The sequence below is a fragment of the Antennarius striatus genome, chromosome 6, assembly GCF_040054535.1.
Source record: "Antennarius striatus isolate MH-2024 chromosome 6, ASM4005453v1, whole genome shotgun sequence".
NCBI classification, from domain to species: Eukaryota; Metazoa; Chordata; class Actinopteri; order Lophiiformes; family Antennariidae; genus Antennarius; species Antennarius striatus.
In genome coordinates this window covers 10,364,314-10,389,756 of record NC_090781.1, presented here as the reverse complement: position 1 = coordinate 10,389,756, position 25,443 = coordinate 10,364,314, and the positions used below count along the sequence as shown (strand labels likewise).

Here is a 25,443-nt window from a genome sequence, read left to right as displayed (position 1 = left end):
TACATTCTTGTTCTCAGGCTATTATTCATCACTTGAAGGTCAACAGAATTATTTACAGTAAAAATTGGATCTTGCATTACATGGGCCAGCAGGATGCGGTTATCTAATTCCTCTGTCACTTTGATATGCATGTGAATGTTACATTTAAAAATTCTCCATGAGGAGCTTTTGTCTAAAGCTACAGCCTAATCAACTATTCAATCACTAAGCAGCGTGTTCCAGCTCTCCTCCACTGCTTCCTCTGGCAGCTGTTGTTGTTTTTTTTAATTGCAAAAGACACGGATGCACTCGTAGAGAATATATTTATGCCAATGACCAGGGCCTAATTATTTGTCTGAAATACTAACAAGGTTCTCTTGGAAGTTGTAATTAAATAAGAAGCTATTGTCATGCTAACTAGGTAATTAGGTGAGCCACAGATGATCTCTCTGTCTCTTAGTATCTTACAAATGTGTATTGGAAAAATACAAAGTCTGCAACATACTGGTGACTGTGCCACTGAAGACAGCAGAATCTGATAAAAAGATAACGGGCAGTAGAAGCTGTCATCGCCTTGTGTAGGTCTTGTGAAATTCACTGACCATCAGTGTGGCAGCATCACCTCAGAATGTGGACCAAACTTTTCCTTTGTGACCTGGACCCAAAAAAAAGATGCAGTAGTTTGTGATCAACTGCTTTATGTAATGCATTTCAATGTCCAGTTTCAGGGTATCTCACAATGCTGTAAAATTCACAACAGAATAATCAGAAAGGAAAGAGTAATAAAACTATTACCTCATACTAGACCCTTATCCTTCACTGGGAGTTTGTTGAAGTGGAAGCATCTGCTGCAACATTCTACTATTTAAATGTTCCCCATACTTCACAGTTCCAATAATGTGTTTTAATGGAGGATTTTGCTATTATGAACAACCAGAAGGGAAACACAAGTCCAAATATGCCATAAGGTCTGCTGACAGTGAAAACAATATCAACCATTTCTAAACTCCGTAAGTGTGCAGGACAGCTATTATCCAGCAGATCACCCGTCCCTGGAGGGCTGACAGCACTTTCACCCTGCAGCTGCTTGGGGTTGGCAACCTACATCTCACATATCTCATCTGTGCATCTGCACAGAACCAGATGTTCTTCGATAATTTCTCAGACAGGTGAAAGTTACCTGCGTGTCTAAACCTCGAACGGAGCTACATTTACCAGTTCAGAGACTTCAATCAATTCCAGCTTACTCACCTCATTTTTTTTACGTATTTGCCACAGCGAGGCAGTAAACCCAAGGGAGCCATACATGTGAGATATTTTTCCATTCATTTCATTTGCCCAACACTGAAAAATAAGAATTTACCCTGGTCTTGAAAGGCAACATGTCTGAAATGCATCACAATGTCTTAAAAGCAGATGGCTGTCTAGCAGGGCAACAATTCTTTCTCTGAAATGCTGAATAATACATGCACATCTTGCTCTGATCCAGCAAATTTAATAGCCTATAGAAAAAGATTGCTCTCAATGTAAACCATTTGGCTGGAGGCCGTTCTCTTTCCTCAGGTCCAGTCTTCTATAAATAATTTGACTTCAACCTTCACATGCATAAAATTGCAACTTGTTGTTTATGAAAGAGAACAGTGAGGATGCGATTTGAATGCCAATGTGGTGATGAATAAACAATAGCTTGCAGCTCCAGGAGCAACGCAGAGCTGCCAGGAGACATTGCTCTGAGTTCACAGGCTCTCTTAATGGATTTTGCCACGGACCAAGTCTTTCAGTCAGCTGTGAATGGGAGGTTGATTTTCTCTGAGCTCTAACAAAAATCATTTCTTAAAAGGTAACAATTACCAAGGCACTTTGGATAACATTGGTTTCCCTCTGATTATCATCCAGCTCCCTAACTTACTTTAAACTATGATCAGATGGGCTTCCTGTAAAATGAGCCTTCAATATGAGGTAACTGACCTCAAATTCAAAGCATCTGCAGAATCACCTGGTCAGCTTGGGGTATTTAAATCATTTCTCAAGTTAGTTGTTTTAATAACTTCTGCTAAAAACAATACAAATGGAGTCAGGATATTCTATATTGTTATTAACAGATATGTGGTATTTGAGAAGCATGTCACAGTCTGTGGTCTCCACTGAGCCTTTGCGGTTCTTCAGTGCTACAGCGCCACCTGATGGTGGATGATGGCCTCCCCTGAGCTGCAGGAAGCTGGCAGCTGATGGGAGAGCTCAGAGGGAGTCGAGCTGGAAAACAGAAGGAAAAAGATTCTCATCTGGATTTGGGGTCAAAGAAAACTAAGGGAAAAGTTCTACCCTCAGTTTACCAAAGACAAACATGACGTATGATCCATACTTTAATGTGTGACTATGCCTGATTCTTCTTTCACATTGTTTCATTTTTTAATTGTCATAATGCTTTTTTAAAATTTCTCTGAATGTTTATATTCTTTATATTTTTTTCTTTTTAAAAATAACTCCATACGTGCTATTTCCTAGATGTCATTTTCACATTCATATAGAAAATAATGATTCTTCTGCTGTACCTTTAAATGTTTTTCAGCGAAAACAGATCTTGAACCAGGCATTCACTAGTTTGACAGTTTTGCATTGTTATAAATAGGTGTAACTCTTAGTGTTAGTCACTCACTTAAAATTCCAAAACCTAACCAAGAGGGGCAGAATGAAGATTTGTGTTTAATTATGTTCAGTTGTTTTTTAAGACTTAAGTAAGCTAAAATTGCTGAAACTCTCTTTAATATGGAAGAGGTATTTGCAATAATTTGTTATTATTATTTTATCACTGCCCTGGAACTACCAGAGAGACCATGTAGTGGTTAGCTCTCTATATTGTTGTTTGGCTCAGAAGGGAAACCGGTTACGCTGAAAAGAAAACGTATCAGTGGTTCTGACAGTCGAATGTGGTTCTTTGAAGAAGGTGCTTCTCTCCCCCTTCAAATGCATGTTTGCTCTGGTGCCTTCTGGTGTTGTAGCACAAGTTGCAGCTGCTCTCAAGTTCTCAGGACCCGCCTCTGCATTAGAGATAACTGGCTGCACAGATAATATTAGACGTTGCATTTAAGCTTCCAAGAAAAAGTGAGTACTGAGAAAACACTGAAAAAAGGATGCAAATGACCTCCAAGTCATACACCAACATTATGACAGAAAAACACTTATTATGATTACAGGGCTGGAGAGTGTTACAAGAGTTATAAAGTTAGTTTCTGCTCATATTTCCACTGACTCATATCTTCTAATGGCTGATATTTTATGCAAATATCACAAAAGGGTAAACCCCTCATCAATTCTGCTCATCTGTGTTTGCAGGGCTAACAGAAACATGAGTGGGGTCTGTGGGGGCTACAACTTGACATGAAAACTCCAATTATGTGTTGTTAAAAAAAAAAAAACACACCGAGCACAAAATTATTCAACCCACTTCCATTATTGATATATCTTTATTTTTTAAAACGCTCATTAAAATAACTTGTTTAACATGTCTTAACAGAATAGTCTGACCTACATCTTTGTATTTGAAATATCATTAATGCATAAAACATCATAAATTATGTAAAACACAACAGTGTTAAAAGTTCCCTAAAAGAGGAAATCATTTCATTTTTGTGACAAAACCACAATGCAATACAAAATACACTGTTTCACCTAACTCAATGAGCTCATTTGCATCAACTGTATGTCTAGCATATTTTTTGCCACGGTAGCGTTGACCTTAACAGAAATAATTATTTCTTGATTTATTATACAATGTGCGATAAAAAAAATCAAAGTTAGAGAAGAAAAAAACAATAGAAAGCATGAGGTTATCTTTCATTTTTACCCCTTTGAAAGTGCCGATATAGTATTTACTGTAGCAATGACTCAAAGCAAGCAGCTTCTCACACAAAAAAATCGATGTGTATCGTCAATCATGAGGTTTCATTTACATCATGTTAAGACAATGGGCTTCAGACAAAGTTATTCTCAAAAGTGCTTGTTGACACCTGAACAGACCAGAATAGAAAACAAATGTATGGTACATTTGCCACATTTTAGTTGTGTGTTATTTAAACAGACAGAAAACATTAACATCGATGTTATTTTATATACATTCCTAAACTTCATATTCATAAATCAACTTACAATAGCTATTAATCTCTTGTTGTTTAAGCATTAAATAAAATATAGAAGCAACATTGTTATCAAACAGTTTTCATTCCGTTACCTTTAAACTTTGCATTTAAAACATCTGCAATCAACTCATTTGATCCCTTTGAACTCCCTCAAAATCCAACGGAAAATATGAACTAAGCAGTGATGGTGGGAGTACGGCACCCGGGAGCAGCCTCACTTCTCTCTTTTTAGCAGCTTCTCAAGGTTAAAATAAACTCTTTCAATACAACAGTCAGTCGGTCTGGCAGAGGATAAAGTGCTGTTTTACTTTGGCCCCGATGTGGAATTAGATAAAACCAGTCGCTAGAATCACTCATAGACCCCAGCCTCAGATCTCAGTGAAGTGTGATAAAAAGACTCCTGACCCAGAGCTTTGGACAGCAGTTTGTGTCCGTGGGGAGACATACAGCCCTGGCTAGGCAAATATCCGCCCACGGATTTGCTGGATCTTGTGGATTTAGGTTTTGGAGTTGCATAATGCCCCTCCATGTGATCATATTGTGTGGGCTTGACTTTAGTGCTCTGAGTCCTTCTGGTGGGCTGAATGGAAAAGGATCCCAGATGTTGTGGATCTAGAGAGGATTTGATGTGTTGATAATGATGGTGACGGTCTTCTCTGGTGCTCTGTGACCTCGCCGGTCTCCTAAGGATGCTAGGTTTGACAGCACCAGAGTAGCTGCTGCCAGTTTTGGCCATCATTAATCCTTCTTGGTTATGACCTCGTGTATGGCTTCTGTTGTTGTGCTCGATGTTCTTGAAGTTACGACAGCCTCTTTCAGGAAGCGAGGGAACTTTACGCAGTGGTGGTTGAGGCCTGATCTGAGTCTGCCTGGATGGTCCTGGTTCTGCACTCGACCGGTGGTCGTACTTTTGACCGGCGACCTCCAGGTCAGCCTGCTGAGACCTCAGGGAAGTTGGTGATGTAGCTAATAAAAAATCAGGATTTTCTGTCCTGCTGGTGGAAAGGAGGCAGGCATTTCCAGGATCCGACTTGCTTCTTGTGTGCATTATGTCCCTGCCTCTTGAGTCAACCGGTGAGCTTGGGCTCTCAGGTGGTGACACAGGTAGACATATATTTTTATTTCTAGATTTACCCTCATGCTTGACCGGTTGATAAACTACTCTTTCAAAAATTTCTGCATCTCTAGCCTCGTAAACAAAAGTGTCCTTGCTTTCTACATAAAACTCCCTGTTCACAGGAGGGACACGGTGTGGAGAGTAGTTATAGTAATCAGATTGCCTATTTTCCCTTTCGCAGCGTATTGTGTGAGGCTGAGCATGTCGGTTATCACGTTGCTGGCTGGGCTCTGCGTAATAGCAGGAGCTATCTGCTGGGTTAATATCAAAATAGGGGCTGTAACGATAGTCTGCTCGGCTGCTGTCAAACTGGGGCCGAGCCGAGTGGATGCCAGTCTGAATCAGCCTCTGATAGGGCACCTCCTGGCTGGACATTTGCTCGGTATAAAACAGTGAATCAGGGGGCACAATTGTCCTCTCTGCCAGCTCATAGTGACTAATTTGTGGAGCATGGAAAGAGCGAGCCCTCCGGATGGCCGGCTGCCCAACTATCCTATCTTCTGATCTTTGCCATGGGACTTGCTGTCTGTGGTGACCACTGATAAGGTGCTCTTCTCTGTGGTGATGTCTGTACTGAGGTGACAGCGGATATCTGAACCCTAACGTACTGCAGCGACTCTCAGACGCCTGCCTGTAAATACCCCTCGGCCCAAACTGGTGACACGGCAGAGCGGCGGGCCGAGGCCAGTGACGTGCAGACGGTCGTCCTGTTTGAATCGGTCGATGATGCTGATGAATGCCGTACACATCCCCAGCCAGGTCGAGAGGTTCATCCTCTGGGTTGTACAGATGTGTTGAGGGCTGCAGCGAGCGTGGGAGGACCTCTTCGATTGAGGCAGGCATGGAGGTTTCTGCCAGAACCGCGCGGAAATTAAAAATATTGATAGAGTCGGTGTTCACATACACGGGTGAAGTCGACTGGCTCTGAGTGGAGCATACAGGCTGAGTGGGTGTCGAAACGCCAACACTCTGACAGGTGGGTTCTGCCTGTGTGACATCTCTAAGCTCTTTTTCCTCTCTGGGGTCGCTCCTCTCTGCGCTGCAATCATCCAAACTCCCTGACCCGAGCGGACTGACATTAGGTGTTAAATTACTTATACTTTCCTGTCCATCAGTGACCTGCAACGGCCCGGAGCCAAGGTGTGCAGGAAGGAAATGAACAGGATGACGGTAGCAGTGGCTTTCCATGGGGTTGTGCACTGATGTTTGCCATTGGGAGGAGACATGAGGACAAGAGTGCTCTTTAAGATTGAGGACAGAGGGCCGGGGCGGTTTGTCCTGGATGTGAGGTGCTTCCAGTCTCCGAAAAAGGTGGGATGAGATGTTGTTTGTTCTCTGGGCGCCGCTGCTGGCCATCTGGGCAGACTCAGCCAAAGCCAAAGCCAACTTGCGCGCAGCACTCGTCAAGGGAGGGTGAGGAGGGAGAACAGACACTGAACTCATAAGTCTATCTGTTCCTGGGGAGGGATAAGACAAACAACGCTGCAGTATGACAGGACAAACAAAGCTATGGTAAGACATGATGGGACAAGACACAAAAGCTTTCATAAGAACCTATAGAATAAACTATTATACTAACTATACAGAGTATATAACATGTGTTACGTTAAAGAGGAGTTGTACTGACCTGAATCGGGCAGGTTCTGTGCAGACTGACTGAGGTCAGTCAGGGCCGATGCTTGGCTCGCTGTGCTGAGTGGGCTGCACTGATGGTAGGACGTTCTCCCCACCTTTCCTTCTGCCAACTGGCCTTCACCCCTCTCCACTGGGGGTGACATCGACGGAAGAAGTGGAGAAGAATCGGACGCTCTCTGAACATCTGCTTGTGTCTTAAAAGATTTCTTCCTGAGTTTAGGAGAGAGCGACTTCAGGTTAATCTCCTTTCCTCCGTTACTGAGAATCGGGCTAATATCTGGAGACTGAGAGCCACTAATGTTGTTGTTCGGAGAGGAGATGGGCTCTGATTCGCTGGAGCACCCCGCGCTCTTCCGCCATTTATGTCCATCTTTGTTCTGTTGCAGCCCAGGAATAGCTGAGGGTGGGCTGCACTGAAAAGACATGGGGTCAAAGTCCAAACTAGAGATGCCTGCAACTGGCGGACAAAGATCAAGATCGTCTTCCTGGTGTGGAGGTGAAATACGTGTTACGCTGTGACCGCGATCAGAAACAGCACTCCTTTCATGCAGTAGGTGTGTTCTGTGGTCGTCTTTATTCCTGGTGTGAGCCTGGTCGTCTCTACAGACGACAGAAATGGCCTCACTAGTTGAACGAGGTCTGCGAGGGCGGTACTTCCGAGGATCCCCTGAAACAGGAAAAAAAACAAAACCCATACAGTCTTTAAAACACATTTCCACCAAGAGGAGGGGATTTCTGTGTAGGACAGGAATGATGCTGATGAACCCTTACCTTCTACATTATGCAAAGAGGTTAGAGATTCCTCACTCTTGGTTGAGCGCAATGTGCCGCTATCTCCTCTTCCACCTGAACGTTATTTGTCACAATTAAATGCATTCTCCCGAGTTAAGAAACAGAAAGTATCTACAGTTGTTCAAACCAAACTTCTATTAAAAAAGTGCAAAACAAAAGCTTTGAAAGTTGGAAAAAATGTGGGTTTTTAGGGTGAGTAACGGTGGAAGTTGTCTGACCTGGCAGTGCAATGCTCTTTATTTCGTTAGGCTCGCTGGGGTGTCGCTTCAGTTTACGTTTAGACACAGACTGGGATTTTCCCAGATGGAAAAAGGACAGCCAGTTCCCCACAGGAGACTTTTTAGCTTTACTAGGAGGTCGCTTGCTGCTGTGACAGAACAAAAGAAACAAATCAACCTCTGGATCCCTGTTTCACACGTTTCCAAAGGTCCCAGGGATCTCATACAAGCATAAAAAAATCACAAAGGACAGAAACAGAATATCTTGGTTTCAAGGTTACATCTTCAAATGCGGTGAAATCTTTTGTACATCCAAAACAAATCTAATAAATCTTTGATTCAAGAAAAGCTGAGAATCTGCACACAAAATCCAACCTAACCAGAAAATGTTTGATGTTATTTGTCAATATTTGCATAGCAAATAAATTAAATTAAACTGTTTAACAGCCCTTCAAATTATTGACCAACTCTACTTTATAGCACTACCAACTATGACCAAACACATTCCAAAGAATCGGAACGGCACAACTCAAATCACAAATGTCGATGCAGGACAAACATTCATGTCAGGCGGTCAATAAATCTACCTCTCCACTGGAAGCTCGATGACTGTGTGGAACTTGCCCAGCAGAGCTCCGGGTCCCGCCCCGACCTCGATGTAGTCACTGTGGCTGATGCAGGGGGTGGTGGCTGGGGAGCCCACCTGGGCCTGGGTGCGAGCCTGGGCCTCTTCCAGAGACAGTAGCTTTGTGGATGGGGAGCAGACCAGCAGGGACTTGGGTCTGGCTAAGGTGTTGTTACCTGTGAGTGGATGTTTGGACTGTTAGAGACATGGAACCTCAGGTTGGACGTCACACTTTGTTCAGTTTCCATTTTCACCCACCTGTGCTTTCCCGTATGATGGCGCTGAGTTTAGAGCTGAAGAGAGCCTCGGTGTTGTTGAGGATGAACTCCACCACCACCGACTGAATACGCACTTCCATGAACGCAGCTGTTCCACTAAAACAGGCCGACTCGATCTGTCTGGACCTGAAACACAGTTAGGGGACACCGCAGCCTATTTCAGAGCTCTGGACCGTTGAGACATGTCCCACTTCACTGTCACTGAAACATCAGAAGGAATCAGCAACGTTGGCCTTCCAGTGTCAGCTTGGCTGTTTGCATGGAGCCGTACATGTAGAATGATCATTTCAGAGTCACCTGAGGAGGTTAGGCGCCCAGACAATAGCCAGGTTTTTAGTGTGCATGTTAGTGATGGAGCTGAAGGTGGCCAGGTGGGAGAGGTGTCGCATGAGGTACTCCAGACTCCTGTGCATAAAGAAGGGCAAATGTTTAATACATATTTCAAGTGAAAATTTAAAAAACAAAAAATCTTTCAGACAGTAAAATGGTATATATTGAATCAGAGAGTCTGTCTGTCCCCTCATTATCATCAGGTGACTTCACAAAGATAAGCCCCTACTTACAGCAGAAACACAATAATGTACTTGTACATGCGGCAGAGGGTACAATACCACTTCAGGCCACCAGGGCGCGACATTGAGCTCTAACCTGTAGTGAGGAGGGGGCAGCTGCTGGATGACATTGTGGATTTTGACCAGCTTCTCCTCATCTGTGGCAGCAGACACAGCCTCCTGTGGACACACAGAATAAAGCATTACATCACTGAGTGGGCTGAGACTCTCAGTGGAGGGAGTTGCCTTAACTTTCCTGCTCTATTTATCTGGGGGTTTTTTTTCTTTGTTTCTCACAGCAGCCAGACTCACTTAATCTCCTATTCGGTTTTAGTATCCCCCTGCTGTGCCTAGAAAGCCCTGCAATGACCCCATTTTTAGTACTTAGAGATGAGCTGAACAAAAAATTTCCTGATTTAAATACCACACTAATTTCCATTCTCCGCCATGACTCCCCTCCCCACAACCACTGCCCTGGTCCTTACTGAGAATCTGTCATAGAGCTGGTAGGTGAGCAGAGGGTTGGGTAGCTCCCTGAAGTACAGCTTGCACAGGGAACCCACAGAGTGTATATCCTGTCTGAAGACGTCTCTGGTCAGGTCTGGGATTTGCTCAGAGTCAAACTCATGTCTGGATGACAGAAATGAAGAAGAAATTATAGACCAGAATGGTAGTCGTCCCACTGCCCATTTGTCATGATGAAAACACAAAAACTAGGAGGACACTATAACACTATACTCTGCTTCTGATTAGTGTGCTTGGTGAACAATTCATTTCTTTTGAAATTGCCTGCTGAAAAACATTAACAGCTTCAACTTTAAAATATACAAGAAAGACGAACAGAGGAGGACGGATGTCATCAAAAATTACATGTTTACCAGTGAAGTGGGGCAGGCAAAGAAAACGGCCTTCAATAATTTAAATTATATAATTTTCAAGGCCTATAAACCAAATATTTAACAATCCAGAAAACTGGGATGTGTCCACAGTCAAGTGAACAAGAAACATGTTACCCAGGTACCCACAGGGTAATTTGCCTTTAAAGTAAAGTACAGCCAGTTAACAACAAACCATTTCAGGTTAAAGTTTTAATCTACTTCATTAATAATACGGGTTCAAACCTCAGTTTCTGGATATTGGAGGAAATCCCAGACAGTCTGTAAATTCCGTCCACAACCCCGTGTTTCTCTATGAACTCAGCACAGCTCTTCACAACCTGGGGGACTAGAAAACACAGGTGACAGCGAGAGTTTCAGTTCTGTTGGATGAAACGCAGGACAAGATTCTTAACAAAGTTTGACTTCAAGGCATGTCACTGTTCCCATCTACTCAATTGAAATTTCTATCTATTCAACTTATTTCTATTCTCAATAGAAAAAAAACAGCTTCCTGTCGTGCAATCTATTACGATGTTTGTGTAGCTCATCCTGCTGATAAACATGAAGTAGTCATTCACACCATCAACTCAATTCACATCAAGCACCACAGGAATGCATCACAAATCCTCCGCACAGGCCTTAGATTCACGGTGTAATTCCTTCTTGGGGTGTTTTTGGTTTGAATATTTGAAACATTTCATTGTAACTTGCCGGCAGGTAAGAATTACATAACAGGAAATAAAAGAGGAGATGGAACAGACGGCGTAGGAATGATTTACCCTCGTGTCCAGAGTTGTGAAGATGCTCCCCCAAGTCGCAGCCAAACACTCGTTCTCTGAGGATCCCGCGCTGCCTCAGCTTCTGAGGCGGTGGTCGTGACTTCATGAAAGTCCTCAGGAACGTTACCAGCTTTCCATGCTTCTTACACACTGATTAAAATGACGCACACACCCAGAGACACATGTCATGCACACTTTTAATCAATCCGTCTCACATCGTTGCAACAAGGATTAAATAAATCATAAAGAAGCAGCACAAACAGTGAAAAATACCTGGCTTCGGCACGGAGCTTTGAACGCTGGGAGGGATCTTGTCGTTTATCAGCTCGACACAGTCGCAGGGAAAGAAACCAACCTGCAAGATGAGAGACGTGTTAACACATCGAACGGTGTCACAGAAGCGCTGCGAGTGATTTGAAAAGAATATAAAAATCACAGGATGAGCAAATATTAAGTCAAACAGCATGTCTTTATACATTTGATGAAACACTTTAGTTTTAGACTTTAAAATAAAGTAAACTTCTTTTTTGTAAGTCACTTCCTGTATCCCCTTTTTTTTCTGGTCAATTGGAATTTGTCATAGAACAGTAACTAACCTCAAATCACCTATGACTGTTACCTTGTAATTAGCTCTCAGTTAGTTGACTTGTCAGTGTTTGGATTTCAGGCAACAAAAACTGTGTTCAGGTCCCTTTGATCCATTTAAATAATTTTAAGGTTCATAGATTTGCAACAGCCAAGCTTATCAATCTCGTCAATCAGGATTTTAATTTGAAGATGATCCAATTTGTGCATGCTCATAGATGCCAATCCTCTAAAAACACTGGACTGTTTTCATCATGATCCACACATTCTACCCTGAGAGATGAGATCAAATGTTCTAGCAGTGTTGAAGAATGTGAAACAAAAATTATGCATTCAATCAAGATCTATTCGGGCCTTTGTCTTCAAGGCCCGTCGTTCAGCCACGTTTTATGGAAATCCATTCAGTAGTTTAAATATAATCTTGTTGACAAGCCAACCAACAGATGGATGACAACATTATTGAAGCGGAGCAGGTGATTCACCTGAAAGCCGTGTTTCCCTCTCCACCATCCCGTGTCTTCTTTCGGAGGCATGTCTATGACCGACACGATGTCTCCCACCTGGATCACAGAGGAAGAGACACTGACGATTGAGTCTGATGCTGTCGAGCACATTCAAAGGCATTTGTCTCCTTTATCTCTTTTAACTTCAGGGTCACCTCAAAGGTCAGTTCGTCTGTGGCCTGGGCCGTGTAACGTTTGGTGACGTGAGCAGCCGCGATCGCAGGAACGTTGATGGAGGCCTCCTCAGACACCAGCAGATGGTTCCCCTTGTTGTCAATCTGGATAGGCAATCATGGAATGATCAAATAATTACCTTACTTTGGATTTTGAATCACTTATATAGTAAAAAAAAAATTACTCAGAAGGATATTTAATGCTCCGCTCTCTTTAAATACATGTACATTTACAAAGATAGAAGGGAAAGTGCTGCCAAACCCACACAAAACACACCTCTGCTGACGTGTGGCCCACAGAGGGCTAGGCTTCATTAGCATTGCTCAGAAACCTGGTCCCACTATGATGCAGATCAGTGGTCAGATTTTAACAAACTATACTCACTCCACATGTTTGAAACAGAAATGTGCTTATTAGTGACCCTGTCAGAAAAATTCATTGTTTCTGTAACAACTTAAATGAGCGACTGAAAAATAGATTTCAACTTGGATACCAAAGGTGGAATATTATGTATTCAATAAATCATTAATAACACAGAATTAGACTGTAGTGTGCGTGCGTGCGTGTGCGTGCATGTGTGTGTTGGGACTTCTCTGAAACTATTCTATGAAGCATAACATAACTTCTGGCTCTAGAACACCTCACTAAACATTCAATCTATAAATTGATAAATGCAAAAAATTTCATAAATTTTTTTTGGATGTCATGGATGTCATGTCCTCCAGGCTAAAAAGAACTGACAACATCCAGATTGTGACCATTTCAAAGTTCAAAAGCATAAATGATTTGACATTCCACATTGATAACCCTCACACCTGTGAAGGCATTAACGCTGGAAGGTTTACACACACTGCCGCCATTCCAGAAACCTCTCTGTTTATCACAAGAAAACGACAAGCCAGTCTCTTCCAGCAGTGGGGCTTCAGAATAAAAGAGTGTGATAAATATCATTGTGTTATTAAATATCTTCGCAGTTGTATTAATTGCATTTGTGATTAAAAAGTCACCTCCATCCAAGTCAGCACTGGACCACAGTTGATCTTGTTGTCAGCGATGGCCGAGAAGCGCGACAGGTAGTTGGCCAACATCTTTGTTACTGACTGAATGGAGACAGATCAGAGTGTAAATGTCCTCACGTCTGATATTTTCCACACAGCACATGACTAAACAGACTAAATTCATCATCGGCTAAACCCAAAGTGTTAATGAAGCTTCATTTCCAATCTGTGACTCATTTATAGCACAGACTGATGACATGACGCTGCTTCTCTGTGGTACCTCAACAGTGTCCTTTAATGTGTTGTTTCTTGGCAGCTCAATCAGCTCTGAGTAACGGCGGTCATAAATACACAGGTGCAGGTGTTTGTCGAGAACACGGAAGTCTTCGTAGGATCTCTTCACCAGCCAGTTTCGACCCTGACGTGGAGAAGTGAGAGAAAAATATTACAAAGTCATTTAAGATATAATATTTTATACTTCCTGAAAGGGATGAATGAGTGATGTTACCTGGCAACCGATCTGGACCAGAAAGACCAGCTCTTTGGAGTCTAGACCAGCCTTTGGTCCTTCGCTCTGGCCCTCTGGAAATGCCAACTAGGAAAGAAAAAGAGTAACAGAAGACAAATATTGAGAGGACACATGTGGTAAACAATGGATCATACAAAAATCTCTGTATTTGATCCACAGTGGAAGAAGAACATCACGTCTGACTTAGTTCTTGCATTAAATGGTAAAATCTCCTTTACACTTAGTGGTGGATTAGTCGAGACCTGAAAAAAAAAGTATGTCAACGTTTTAGAACAGTTTTCAATGCAATAAAAGCACTTCTTTTAAAAAAATCTGTGATTTAGCTTTCTCTGAAATAAAAGACCATTATAGAAAAGATTCTCGCTGCACTATAAATCCTGCAGCATTGCTTGAATAATACATAAGTTGATACGATATCAGTGCTTGAAGGCGATGTAAGTTAAGCTCAGAATCAAGTTCATTCTTTCCCCAAAATAGAGAAAATCACAGTTAGACTTTGGGAATACAACAAAGGCCCGGAAGGGAATTTCTGATTATTTATAACTGTAAGCAACTCATCCACATGTACTGTTAAACAACACAGCGACCTAGTTTCTGAAATCACAATGAGAAATTGTTCTTCAATAAGTCATGGAAGAGGATCTGTCTGAAATACACTCCGATACTAAGTGTATGAATCCATTACAGTCATGGTGGACGCTGGAATTAGAAACACATTCATTCAGATAATTAAGGATAAACAAATGTATTTTTTAAATTTAAAGAAAAGTATCTCGTCACACAAATGAAGCAAAGGAAACAGACGAATGACATCTAAAAGTTTCCTTTCATGCTGAAGCATCACTTCCTGTTTGATGCTCACATTTCTAAGGCTGCATGATAAAACGAGCTCATACTTCAAACTTTCATCCGGCATCATTGATGCCCAGTCTGCATTGATGCACAATCGCCCATATATTGAGTTTACCTGCCTCTAAGGCATCTCAGACATCCATGTGCAAGTGGTGGAGGAGGAGGAGGGTCTCTCTTTGTGTGCAGATGCGGTCCTGGACCTGAGTCAGATCCTCCAATGAGCCGATCCCTGTTTCAAAGCTGCTCTCGACTCGACTGCTGCCTGACGTAAAATACGTTGGTATCACGTCTGATACTGATGTATTCAAAGCATAAAATTTCAAATAAGGATGCTCCCCACCGTGCGTCTCACCCCTTTCCTGCTAGCCTCTTTCCATCTCCTCCCCCTCCCCCCGCTCCTGTACTTGGCAAACGTCGCCCTCCCCTTCCCCCCTCCTTCCCTTCCCCTTGCTCTCTCAATTGCTCTCCTTTCTTTGGTGACAATGGGGGGTTTGGCAGTAACTGGCCCAGCACAGATTCACCCGCTCATCCATCATACGTTGGGAAGATGCGCAATGTAGATGGGCGACCCCTCCAAAACAATTCTCATTCATTCCGCTCTCCAGGCGAGACTAGGGCTAATCTGCAGACGAATCAGTGAGACTGACTGCAGGCAGAGGCGGTCTGCTGTCCTTGAGCTGCTCTGCAATTAGGATACATGATACCTGACCAGAGGCTTCCCTTCCTGCTTCCAGCATCTGAATATAGAACCTTGGAAATTTGTGGATAAACAAAAAGAAAAGCTGATCTTTCAGACGATGCAGGAATAAAAACTACAGAATGCGAAGTCGCTTGTCCGCTGAATGTGAACGTGTCTGTGTGCAGAATTTCTTTCTTGTTTTGATCATGTGAAGCTTATCAAGGTCACTGAGTCCATGGTGATTTTTAATTGTGCCGATGAAGCCATCATGGAAACCACAGATGGACGTTTACCTGACAGCATCCTAACACTGACTTATCCAGTCAGCCTCAGATGAGATTCAGTTGCAGCGCACCAAGGGCTTCAGACTGACTACATGCACAGACCGGTAATGCACTCTTTTGTTTCAAGCTGCATTGGCAGCTTCTTGATGTAGATAGAAGACTGCACTGCCCTCTGCTGGTCAGTAACCTAAACTGCACTGAGGTTCACCAGACAGTTCAGTGACTGATAGTCCTCCATCGATTTAATACTTCTGCAAATATGTTCACTATTAACATGTGAATATTTACATACATTCAAATCCATGCTAAATATATGCATCATGATCGCAGGATATTTAAAGATCGACAGTGTGCAGTCATGCTGCTGGCATTAAACTAATACAGTGCTCTCCTCTGAACACAGTGAGCTCAATGCTAACGTGCTCACAATGAGAGTGCAGACAGAAATAATGTCTTCTACTCTCACATCCTTAAAATCACTTGTTGGCTTGTTTGTAATGCTAAGCAGCACAAAATATCATCTATGGTTGACAATAATGGGAATTAAAGCAGGTGATCTTTGCAGGGACACAAACATCTGCACTAAACTTCATGCCGATCGTCAGATATACGGTATATATTTACATATTTTGGTATTTTACCTTGAACTCCACACATCAACACGATGATAGTCAAATAAATATTCAATGGCTCCTCAGGGTACAACAACACGCTTGTAGATCCAATGTGATATTCCAAGAAAAAGCAGGACAGGGCAGTCCAGAAAAACAAGGAATTGATTTTTCTGCCATACTGCATTTCATGACGGATGCATTTCTGGCACATTTAAAAAACAACAACATTTGAGCCAAAAAAGCAATTATGAAACGTGCTGCATGACCCCTGCCGAAGGTACATATTTTCAGGTATTTTTAGGACTCACCTGAACGTTACCAAAGTCAACGGTCTCATAATGGAAATGGGCACACTCTGCCAACCTGGGGAAATGACCTCTGGGGAATGTAAGCCTAAAAAAAAAAAAAGAACGGCATTCAAAACAATGAAAAAATGAAAGATGAGGAGAGGAAGAAATATAAATTTGGTCTATGTGTGGAGGAAGAGGATACAAGATGGAGACTGCTCCTTCTGTTTGTGCCATCTCTTTCATTTCATAGGTCCTTAATTCACTTGCCTGATAACAACCCTGTTTTATAGCCTATAACACCCACAACACAGACTCAGAGAGTACCTACTTCTTCATGTTCTTGACCTTCATGCTAGCCGTGCTAACGCAGGAGCGCAGGAGGGGCTCGGCTATGATGTCATCACTCCTGACCTGCAAAACGCAGAAAGCCGACATGAAAAGATGGCCAGTAATGCACAGGAACACAGTGAAGGCTATGCAAAAGTTGTTGTTTTTTCATACTAAAATTATATTATAATGGGTTAGTTTATCACTTTATTTGAGCAGTAACCTTGTTCTAAAAACATGCCTTTTTAGAACTCAAATATATAAATATAACTAACATTGGTAATGCTTGTGTCCTGTACTTTTTTTTTTTCATTTGAGAACTGGGTTTGGTCTGCTTATGAGTAAGTGTGCAGGATGGTGCAAGTAAATATCTGTTCAGCATAAGAGCAAAGTTTATTATAGCTTAAATGCAAGTTATGACATCATTGTTCAGAAGCCCTAAAGCACACGCAACATTCCAGCTCGCAAATCTGGAAGCGAGAAATCCTCAAATGCACTTTGGCACCTTTTTCACCGTCACCATCAAATGACTTTATGTGACCACTGTAACAAAACTATGTGATAATACTGTATTACAAACTGCTCAAAAACATGGAAGAAAGTTTAGATGTCTAGTTGAGGCCATTTAAACAACACATTGCACCCCAAAGGGTTTGATTAGATGAACAAAGAACACACAAAACAAAGACTGAAGACTGCAAAGTTTTTTAGCTCTTGAGCATTTATATTCGCTACAATTCTACTATAATGTCAGTCTTCAATGTTGATTCCTGCCAACCACTGCTCTGACATGCATGTCAGATTTTCTGGTTTTATTTGTGTACAGGGATCAATTAGAAAACACCCGGCGAATGCAAAAAAATAACGTTTTCAGCAAAAGCCTAGCTGTGGAAACATGGCCTAGTATGTGTTTTCTTTTTCCTTTTTTTTTTTCATAGATGAGTCAGTGTTTTGTGTGTGGGAGTGAACCATAGCAGTGGATGTCTGCTGTTGCTGTTTCTCTTCTGGAAGATTGTAGATGCTGCCTTGAAGTAAGACATCATTTTCGCCCAGGTCAGTATATGGTGGCAAGCTGCTGCGGAAACAAACAGGAAATTAAATGCAAACGTAAAACAACAGAAAGGCAGTTTCATGTTGACATACAATCCATGTAGGGTTGGGTTCTAAATATGGGTTGTAGTTTTTTCAAAAGTACACTAGAGGGCGCAAGTGAGTCATACATTTACAATTTGGCCTTAGCTGAAATCCTGACAGCGCCAGCATGGCCCAAAAAACATATTGTACCAGGCCTGTGGGTTTTGAATCCCAAAATTCAGTAGGGAATGAAACCTGAGAAAACTATTATCTCATTTGAACTGATTTTAATGAGAACAAATACTCAAAGCAGATGAAAAACTTCAGCATCTCACACTACGGGCAGTGTCAACAAAAAGCCATAGTGTCTTTTGAATGTGTTAAGGAAAGCAAAGCTCACCTATTCAGAGGACCACAAAGGCAATCCTCCCAGAAGGGAGTTCTTAAAAAAAAAAAATCCCTCTGCTTGAAATGTGACTCAATGTATTTGGGAAAGGAGGGCGAGGTTAATTCAGCTCAAGTATTATGAGCAACAAAGAGAGACAGGCAGGCCTCAGATCTGTCACAGTGATTCAGCCTGATGAGATCAGGTCATGAGGCACAGAACAATGACACAGTGTAATTCATGTGCTCCACAATGACAGCACTAATTACATACACACAATGTAAAATTATTGGGAATATGACAAGTTGTGGAGCTGATGGACCTTTAGGCAGTATCTGTTTTTCCTTCTGGACGCAGGGTCACATTTAAGCCTGACGACATTTATTCATACATGTCTTTACTTCTCCTGGTGAACATCTACGTGGCTTTACATCACTGTCATCAGCTGACAAAAGAGAGTCACTCACCGCTGAAGGACGTCACTACTTCCTGGTTCAACCTGGGGTCCTGAAGCAGCATTCTCAATCACCGCGGCAACGACACAGCCAGCCTCCATGATTCCTCCCGACCTCAACACTCAGCTGTAGAGAAACACAAGTGGGAGGGAAAGGAAGGGAGTGAGGGTGGGCGGATGGACAGTCAAGGAGAAGATGGCAGGAAGAGTCCGATGAAATAAAGCCGCTGCCAGACGTCAACCCGCTGGAGAGAGCAGCTCGCGCGACTCTCAAGGCTGCCATCCACACAACCCAGACTGTTATCTACGATGACATCATGCAGCGGAGTCGACAACTGCTTGAATGATAACACATGTGAGGCTGAAAATTCATGGTATGTTTATCACTGAAACATCAGTTTCCTTAAAGCGTGGCGCTGACACAAAAACACTCCCTGAAGGAAATGTGATGACTGTCAGAGCAGCTTTAGAGCATTTCGTTGGATCCCAGGAGGAGGGTTAAGGCCACTGTTTGTGCTGTGAAAATTAAAGAATATGTTGCATCTTCTTTTTCTTAATAACTTCAACACATAAAATTATTATTTTTTGTATTTACATATAAATTAAGTATTTTAAGCATATTCCACTCAGAAATAACATGTCTGCCTCCATAGACTCACCACATAACCTGGTGAAAATTAGTGACCTACTGCCTTATGGCCAGTTCAAACTGGCTTCCATATTTGCTGCCATACTTAAACACCTTCATATTTTTCAACACAAATAATCTAAAAAATATTACAATTAAATAAATGTAAGTTCTGTTTTATTTTGTTCACTATGCCTAAAAATATGCAGGATCATTGTTCTTGTGTTTGTATCAACTGGTTAGTGATTAATAACAATAACAACAAAGGTGAACCCTGCACGATTAAGACTTTGACCTGGTTGCACATTGGACCGGTTGTCGGTTTGTCACTAAGGTAACACACATAGACACACAAATATTCACACTCAGATTCATCAACCTGTCATATAAACTAATCTGTATGTCTGTAGACTTTGTACACAGGAATGCGGTGCAAGCAGAGTATTAGCACACCACCGACAGTCAAGTGTGTGAGTCAACACAGCTAACCATTTCATCTTCGTGTTAAGACTACATTCACACTACAGACAGATGTTGTTTTTCTCAAATCTAATCTTTATGTCTTGACTTGTCACATTCACCTTTACATATTTGTCCCTGTAATCCGATATCAGAGTGAAAATATCTACACACAACCCTTATTGCAAACAGTTATATATATACAGTATATACATATACTGCATGTAAGCTATATATATATATATATATATATATATATATATATATATATATATATATATATATACACATATATATATATATGTATATATATACATCAGTCAGTCATTTTCATGTTACCACCGCTGTATCCGCCGCAGCGGGTCATGGGGAGCTGGAGCCTATCCCAGTGACATAGGGCGTGAGGCGGGGGACACTCCGGGCACGACGCCAGTGCACCGCGGTATATATATATATATGTTGTATATATATATATATATATATATATATATATATATATATATATATATATATATATATATATCAGCTATATATATATATATATATATATCAGCTATATATATATACATATATAACTGAGATATATATATATATACTGTATACATATATAACTGATATATATACATACATATATAACTGATATATATATATATATACATGCATACATATACATATATATGTATATACTGTATGTATACATATATACATATACATACATAAATGTGTGCGTGTGGTCAGATTTCACATGGTATCTGACGACACTGTATCAGATGTCAGATTTCATGTGGTTTGTGTTGTTCCCACGGTCATAAAAAAAACTGCCTACGTCACATATCAGGAAGATAAAACAAAGAAATAGGTCTGACTTGTAGTTTGACAAAAGGGTGCAATGAAAAGATCATAATTTGAAAAACAAGTAATATGGATAAATAATACAAATTTGGTTTTGGTTATTTTTGTTAATTTATTTAAATGTCCATATGTAGAGGTTATTATCCTAAAAAAAAAAAAAAGGCCATAGTATTATAAATAGTTCTGATACTGGCCTTCTTCACTTTCAGGAACATGTTTCATCATGTGCCTTTTTTCAATCCCTCACTGATACTGACTTCACACTCCAATACTCCTTCTACTCACTTTATGTAGTGTAAACAAATGAAAGGAACATAAAAATGTCTTGATGAAGTGAAACTTGATCATTCCAGATTTTTCACAACACTATTCCCTTTTTATATACACGTAAAGAAAACAATCCTCTAATGAAAATGAGTCGATCTTACTACTTCTTGGAGCAGGTCTGCCAACCAGCCCTGGTCCTACCCACTGTGGTAGCAGTTTCCCACCAGCCTCTCTGGCCTGCAGCCCACTGAATTGCTGTTGACTGACTTCCACAAAACCTCATGACTCAGCAGAATGTGAGCGGGCAGACAGGAATACAGACTAGATCGAGCTCCGCTCTATTCCTGTCTCACCCCACTGATAGGCACCGCAACCTTGCCAGAGCAGAACAAATGCATTACACATGCAGCCAATTAATTTACTGTTAAGAGGAGCCACACTAAATTTCATACGAGTCACAAGGGAAGAGTTGAGAAAGTCATATTAACTAGTTAGTTTAAGTAGAACAACAGAAAAACAAAACTGTATTGCAGTAACCAAGATACAGCGAACGTCTTATGTTTAGGCTACAGAGCGCTAAGGGAAGGCAGAGATTCTTTGCAGCTACATGCATTCCATGATTAAAAAATGTTGCATGGCACGCAGTGTAACGCCTGACCTTGCTGATTGTGTAACGTCAGACTGTGATTCTATTCAAGAGTAGGAAGATGCTGCACTTCACATAGCAGGAGGGATAGATTGGCTAGTAGGAGACTTCAACACTGATCCTCGCTGCAAGATGTGGGCGAAGACAACTGAGAACAACACAAAAAAGCAGTGTTACAGCAAGCACCACGATACATCAAAGGAGACTATTTTGGAAATCGCTAAAAGAGCTTGAGCTATAAAAGGAAAAAAAAAAAGAACATCATGATTTTAAGAAGGTATATTGCTCCATATAATAAATGTTATAGTCCACAGCTGAGAAAAATGGATGGATATCAACTGATATCAACTTTCTTTGGCATCACATGAGAAAAAATAGAACAATGTCAAACCAGGTGCTGCAAACTGTCTGACACTGGGTTGATGTTAGAAGCACTGGGACCAACACCAACACAACAGTCTCTAAACAAGGAAAAAAAATCACATGTTGGTCAAGCAGACAACTCGGGATGCAACGATGTAGACGCCGCCTCCACACCAGCCTCAGAGGGAGAGACGCTCTGACATCAGGAGGCTGGAGCAGCACAGGAGGACGAGGCCCTGGTGTCCAATGGCCTGCGTGCTGTTTTCAAGAAAATAGGGCAGTCTACAGAATCTCACACACTGTTTATGAAACTGGAATCCAACATGAGCAAGTGTGGTGAAGAATGACCGCCTACATACAGTATCTGAGGCTATGAAATGCACAGCAGACGCATCTGTGACTCACAGCTACTGTTTGACATAATGGATGGATGGATGGATGGATGGATGGATGGATGGATGGATGGATGGATGGATGGATGGATGGAAAGGAGGGAGGGAGGGAGGGAGAAAGGGAGGGAGGGAGGGAGGGAGGGAGGGAGGGAGGGAGGGAGGGAGAAAGGGAGGAAGGAAGGAAGGAAGGAAGGAAGGAAGGAAGGAAGGAAGGAAGGAAGGAAGGAAGGAAGGAAGGAAGGAAGGAAGGAAGGAAGGAAGGAAGGAAGGAAGACTGCTGAAGAAGCAAAAGAATTATAAATACTACAATTTCACCTGTTTCTGCATCTGGTGTGACAGAATGCTTGGGCGTGCGCGGGCGCACACACACACACACACACACACACACACACACACACACACTCAGCTGCTACTAGAGGTCATATGTCTCATATATGAATATTCAGCGGGCTATAAAGTAAACCAAGTCACATTTTTATAATAGAAAGCTAAATTAGCTAAATGTTAGCTACCGCAGATCTTAGTAAAGTCTGATAGAGAGATGTATGTCAATAAGACTGCTTTGCTACGCGTTGCGATGAGCTGATGACTTGTCCAGGGTGTACCCCACCCTTGAACCAGATTTAGATAAGCATCTGATGACAAGATCATTTACAATATACTTGTCTTAAAGCAGAAGAATGAATGAATGAATGAATGAACTAATGAATGAATGACTTATTGAATATGTTATTATCTTAGAATTTTTCTTTTATAAAACAGTTGAAAATGCCGAAATGTGGAGAGACTCTTAATATTTCCCACCGAACAATCAATTTCCATTACACCAGTACAGCTAATCTATCACCAGAAATAAAATACAAATAGTGGTTTGATTGCATTTTTAATGAGTCATATTTCAACAAAGATAAAAAATATTTAATCTCTGAGTGGGACTCTTCTGGACTGAATGTGTGCAACAACAACCGCTCCACTAGACAGAAGAAGAGCTAGCATTTTGACCAGAAGCTTCATCACCATCATCTCAGTGTGACTGAGGCAATGACGTTGCTGCCCCACCAGCTCGTAGGATTTTAAAAAAACCCAAATGGTGCTCTGCTCTTGATAATATTAACCATCTTAACTGGGGCTTTGTTACTCATTTCAGTTCCTGGAGGAGGAGGAGGTTGTTGGGGTCATAAATCACATAATCTTGAAATCTATACGAGTTAGATTAACTTAATTTTTTTTTTTACACTGAGCCATGCCACAGCTCAATCTTTGTCCTGCAAACTGGGGTTACTGTGATCCCCGATGAAGGGCAAAGATTGGGATGAACGGCAGGCGACTACGTTGTAGACAACAAACACCCAAATTTCCAGAAGCCGATCTGTCACCTAAACCTTCCAGTAGACAGACCTTTCTATTTCAGCACTGATGGGCTTCAGCTGAAAGGATAGGTGACAGTAAAACATACGAGTAAGAGGAGTCAGGAATATGTATCTGAAAGATGTAATCATGTTGTCGGCTAACTACTGGAATATTACTTCACTATGCAGATGATGTTGTTCAGAATCAGTACTTCCATATCTGAGGCGATGGCTCTCTGCCAGAAAATGGTGGATTGCAAAGACATTTAAATATCTAGGAGTCTTGTGTCAGGATGTCATTATGTTGTAATAATACTGCATTACATCAATAAATGTCCTGTGTTTTTAGATGAGATTAGATTTAGTGTTTTTAGAAGATCGCGTGCTGTAGGGGACAGGTTTCACTGTCAGCGTATGAATCTCATATTTAAACTGTCAGGCAGCAATCATGTCAGTGCTGTTGGAGAAACAATCCAACATTCATACCACATTACTTAGAATGTCATGATTATAGGAATTACACCATAATGTAAGGCTCTCCTGAATGATAGTTTTCTTTATTGTGCCAACAGTATTATTTGTTGCATTCATTGTAAAATATTTGGATGATAAAATGGCAGAAACCAAGTGATACACTTTGTGTTACACAAATATTTGATCACTACTGAAAAAACCTGGTCGTTACATTACATACATAAAATTGAGAAGCAACATACAGATTCAAAGATTACCATGGAGCGTAATTAAAAACTCCCATAAATACGAAGAAATAGCTCAGAAACGTATTCATCAAAATGTATGAAAATATAAAATACCAAAGCCTTATTGAGGTATTACTGTTTATAAGGCTGTTGTGCTGCGCTGACTGATGACACATTTGGTACCCAACCTCTGCATTACAGACATTCCCAGAAAAAGAGCACCAAAGTCCTCCAGACAGACAGACAGACAGACAAACTCACATTTATTTTCTTAAACTCTGATGCAATCACAAACACACAACCAGTCCTCTGAGTGGAAACTCAACTGGGCACCAGTGGGAAAAGTTCCCCACCAGTGTACTCTGACCTGTTGTGCCAGTCAGCTTCACACACGCGCAAACATGAACACCGCAAACACGCACGCACCTACATGCGTGCGTGCACACACACACACACACACACACACGCACACCTACACAATACACACAAACACACGCAACAGTGTAATTTTTCAACGTCAGTGTTGATTGGTGTCTAGTTTAGATTTTTTTTTTTTTAAAGCCCCCAGGTGTTCAGATGATACGTTCAAGGACGGTCGGTTAAACATCGTGTCCCTCCGCCTACATGTAGTTTGTGACAGCCCTACCTGTAACTGTTCGGTGCTTCACTCCGATGCCTCCTCCTATGATGCTTCTCGACGAGGAAACATGATGCCGGCGTCGCACTGCAAAACCTTCATGTCCGACATCCACACGCTCTGCAGCGGACTGCCTGGGGTATTTGATTCTCGCAGGCGAACTGTGCCGGGGTGAAACATCTCCCCAGCGGGGTTAACGACTCATCCCAGAGAGCTGCGGACCGTCCGTCCGCCCGTCTGCCGTCAATCTGCACTCGCCACCTGGAGCGCGCTCCAGCGGCCTCGTGCCCGCGCGTTCGGTAGGCTATGTTTCAGCTCGTGGGATTTCCAGACCCCTTCAAAATCCAATGTAAAGTAGGCGTGGGATCATGCATGGTACCCCCGTGTGTTAAGACGCACCAGCCCGAGGAGCC

The 25,443-nt window shown here is 41.8% G+C and overlaps 1 protein-coding gene and 1 long non-coding RNA gene across 3 annotated transcripts; one reads left to right on the top strand and one right to left on the bottom strand.

The window, feature by feature from the left end:
• Window positions 1–3,425: 3,425 nt before the first annotated feature.
• Window positions 3,426–25,443, bottom strand: arhgap32a (Rho GTPase activating protein 32a). 2 transcript variants are annotated; one of them, XM_068317115.1, is made up of 22 exons: window positions 25,040–25,443; window positions 18,750–18,863; window positions 17,793–17,898; window positions 16,825–16,907; window positions 16,515–16,599; window positions 13,757–13,843; window positions 13,529–13,666; window positions 13,258–13,350; window positions 12,232–12,354; window positions 12,056–12,133; window positions 11,262–11,343; window positions 10,989–11,138; window positions 10,453–10,555; window positions 9,817–9,961; window positions 9,429–9,511; window positions 9,078–9,185; window positions 8,761–8,906; window positions 8,465–8,678; window positions 7,878–8,026; window positions 7,639–7,713; window positions 6,860–7,534; window positions 3,426–6,689 (listed from the first exon to the last, which is right to left on the bottom strand). In XM_068317115.1, exons 2-22 carry the CDS (start codon window positions 18,836–18,838, stop codon window positions 4,465–4,467), a joined length of 5,037 nt encoding a protein of 1,678 aa, XP_068173216.1. In that variant the 5' UTR covers window positions 18,839–18,863; window positions 25,040–25,443; the 3' UTR covers window positions 3,426–4,464. The 2 variants fall into 2 exon arrangements, with proteins under 2 accessions (XP_068173216.1, XP_068173217.1); XM_068317116.1 differs by having other exon boundaries at window positions 7,878–8,023.
• Window positions 6,547–13,221, top strand: LOC137596510 (uncharacterized). Its single transcript, XR_011035547.1, has 3 exons — window positions 6,547–6,744; window positions 7,254–7,421; window positions 12,226–13,221. It is a non-coding gene; the product is annotated as an uncharacterized lncRNA (long non-coding RNA).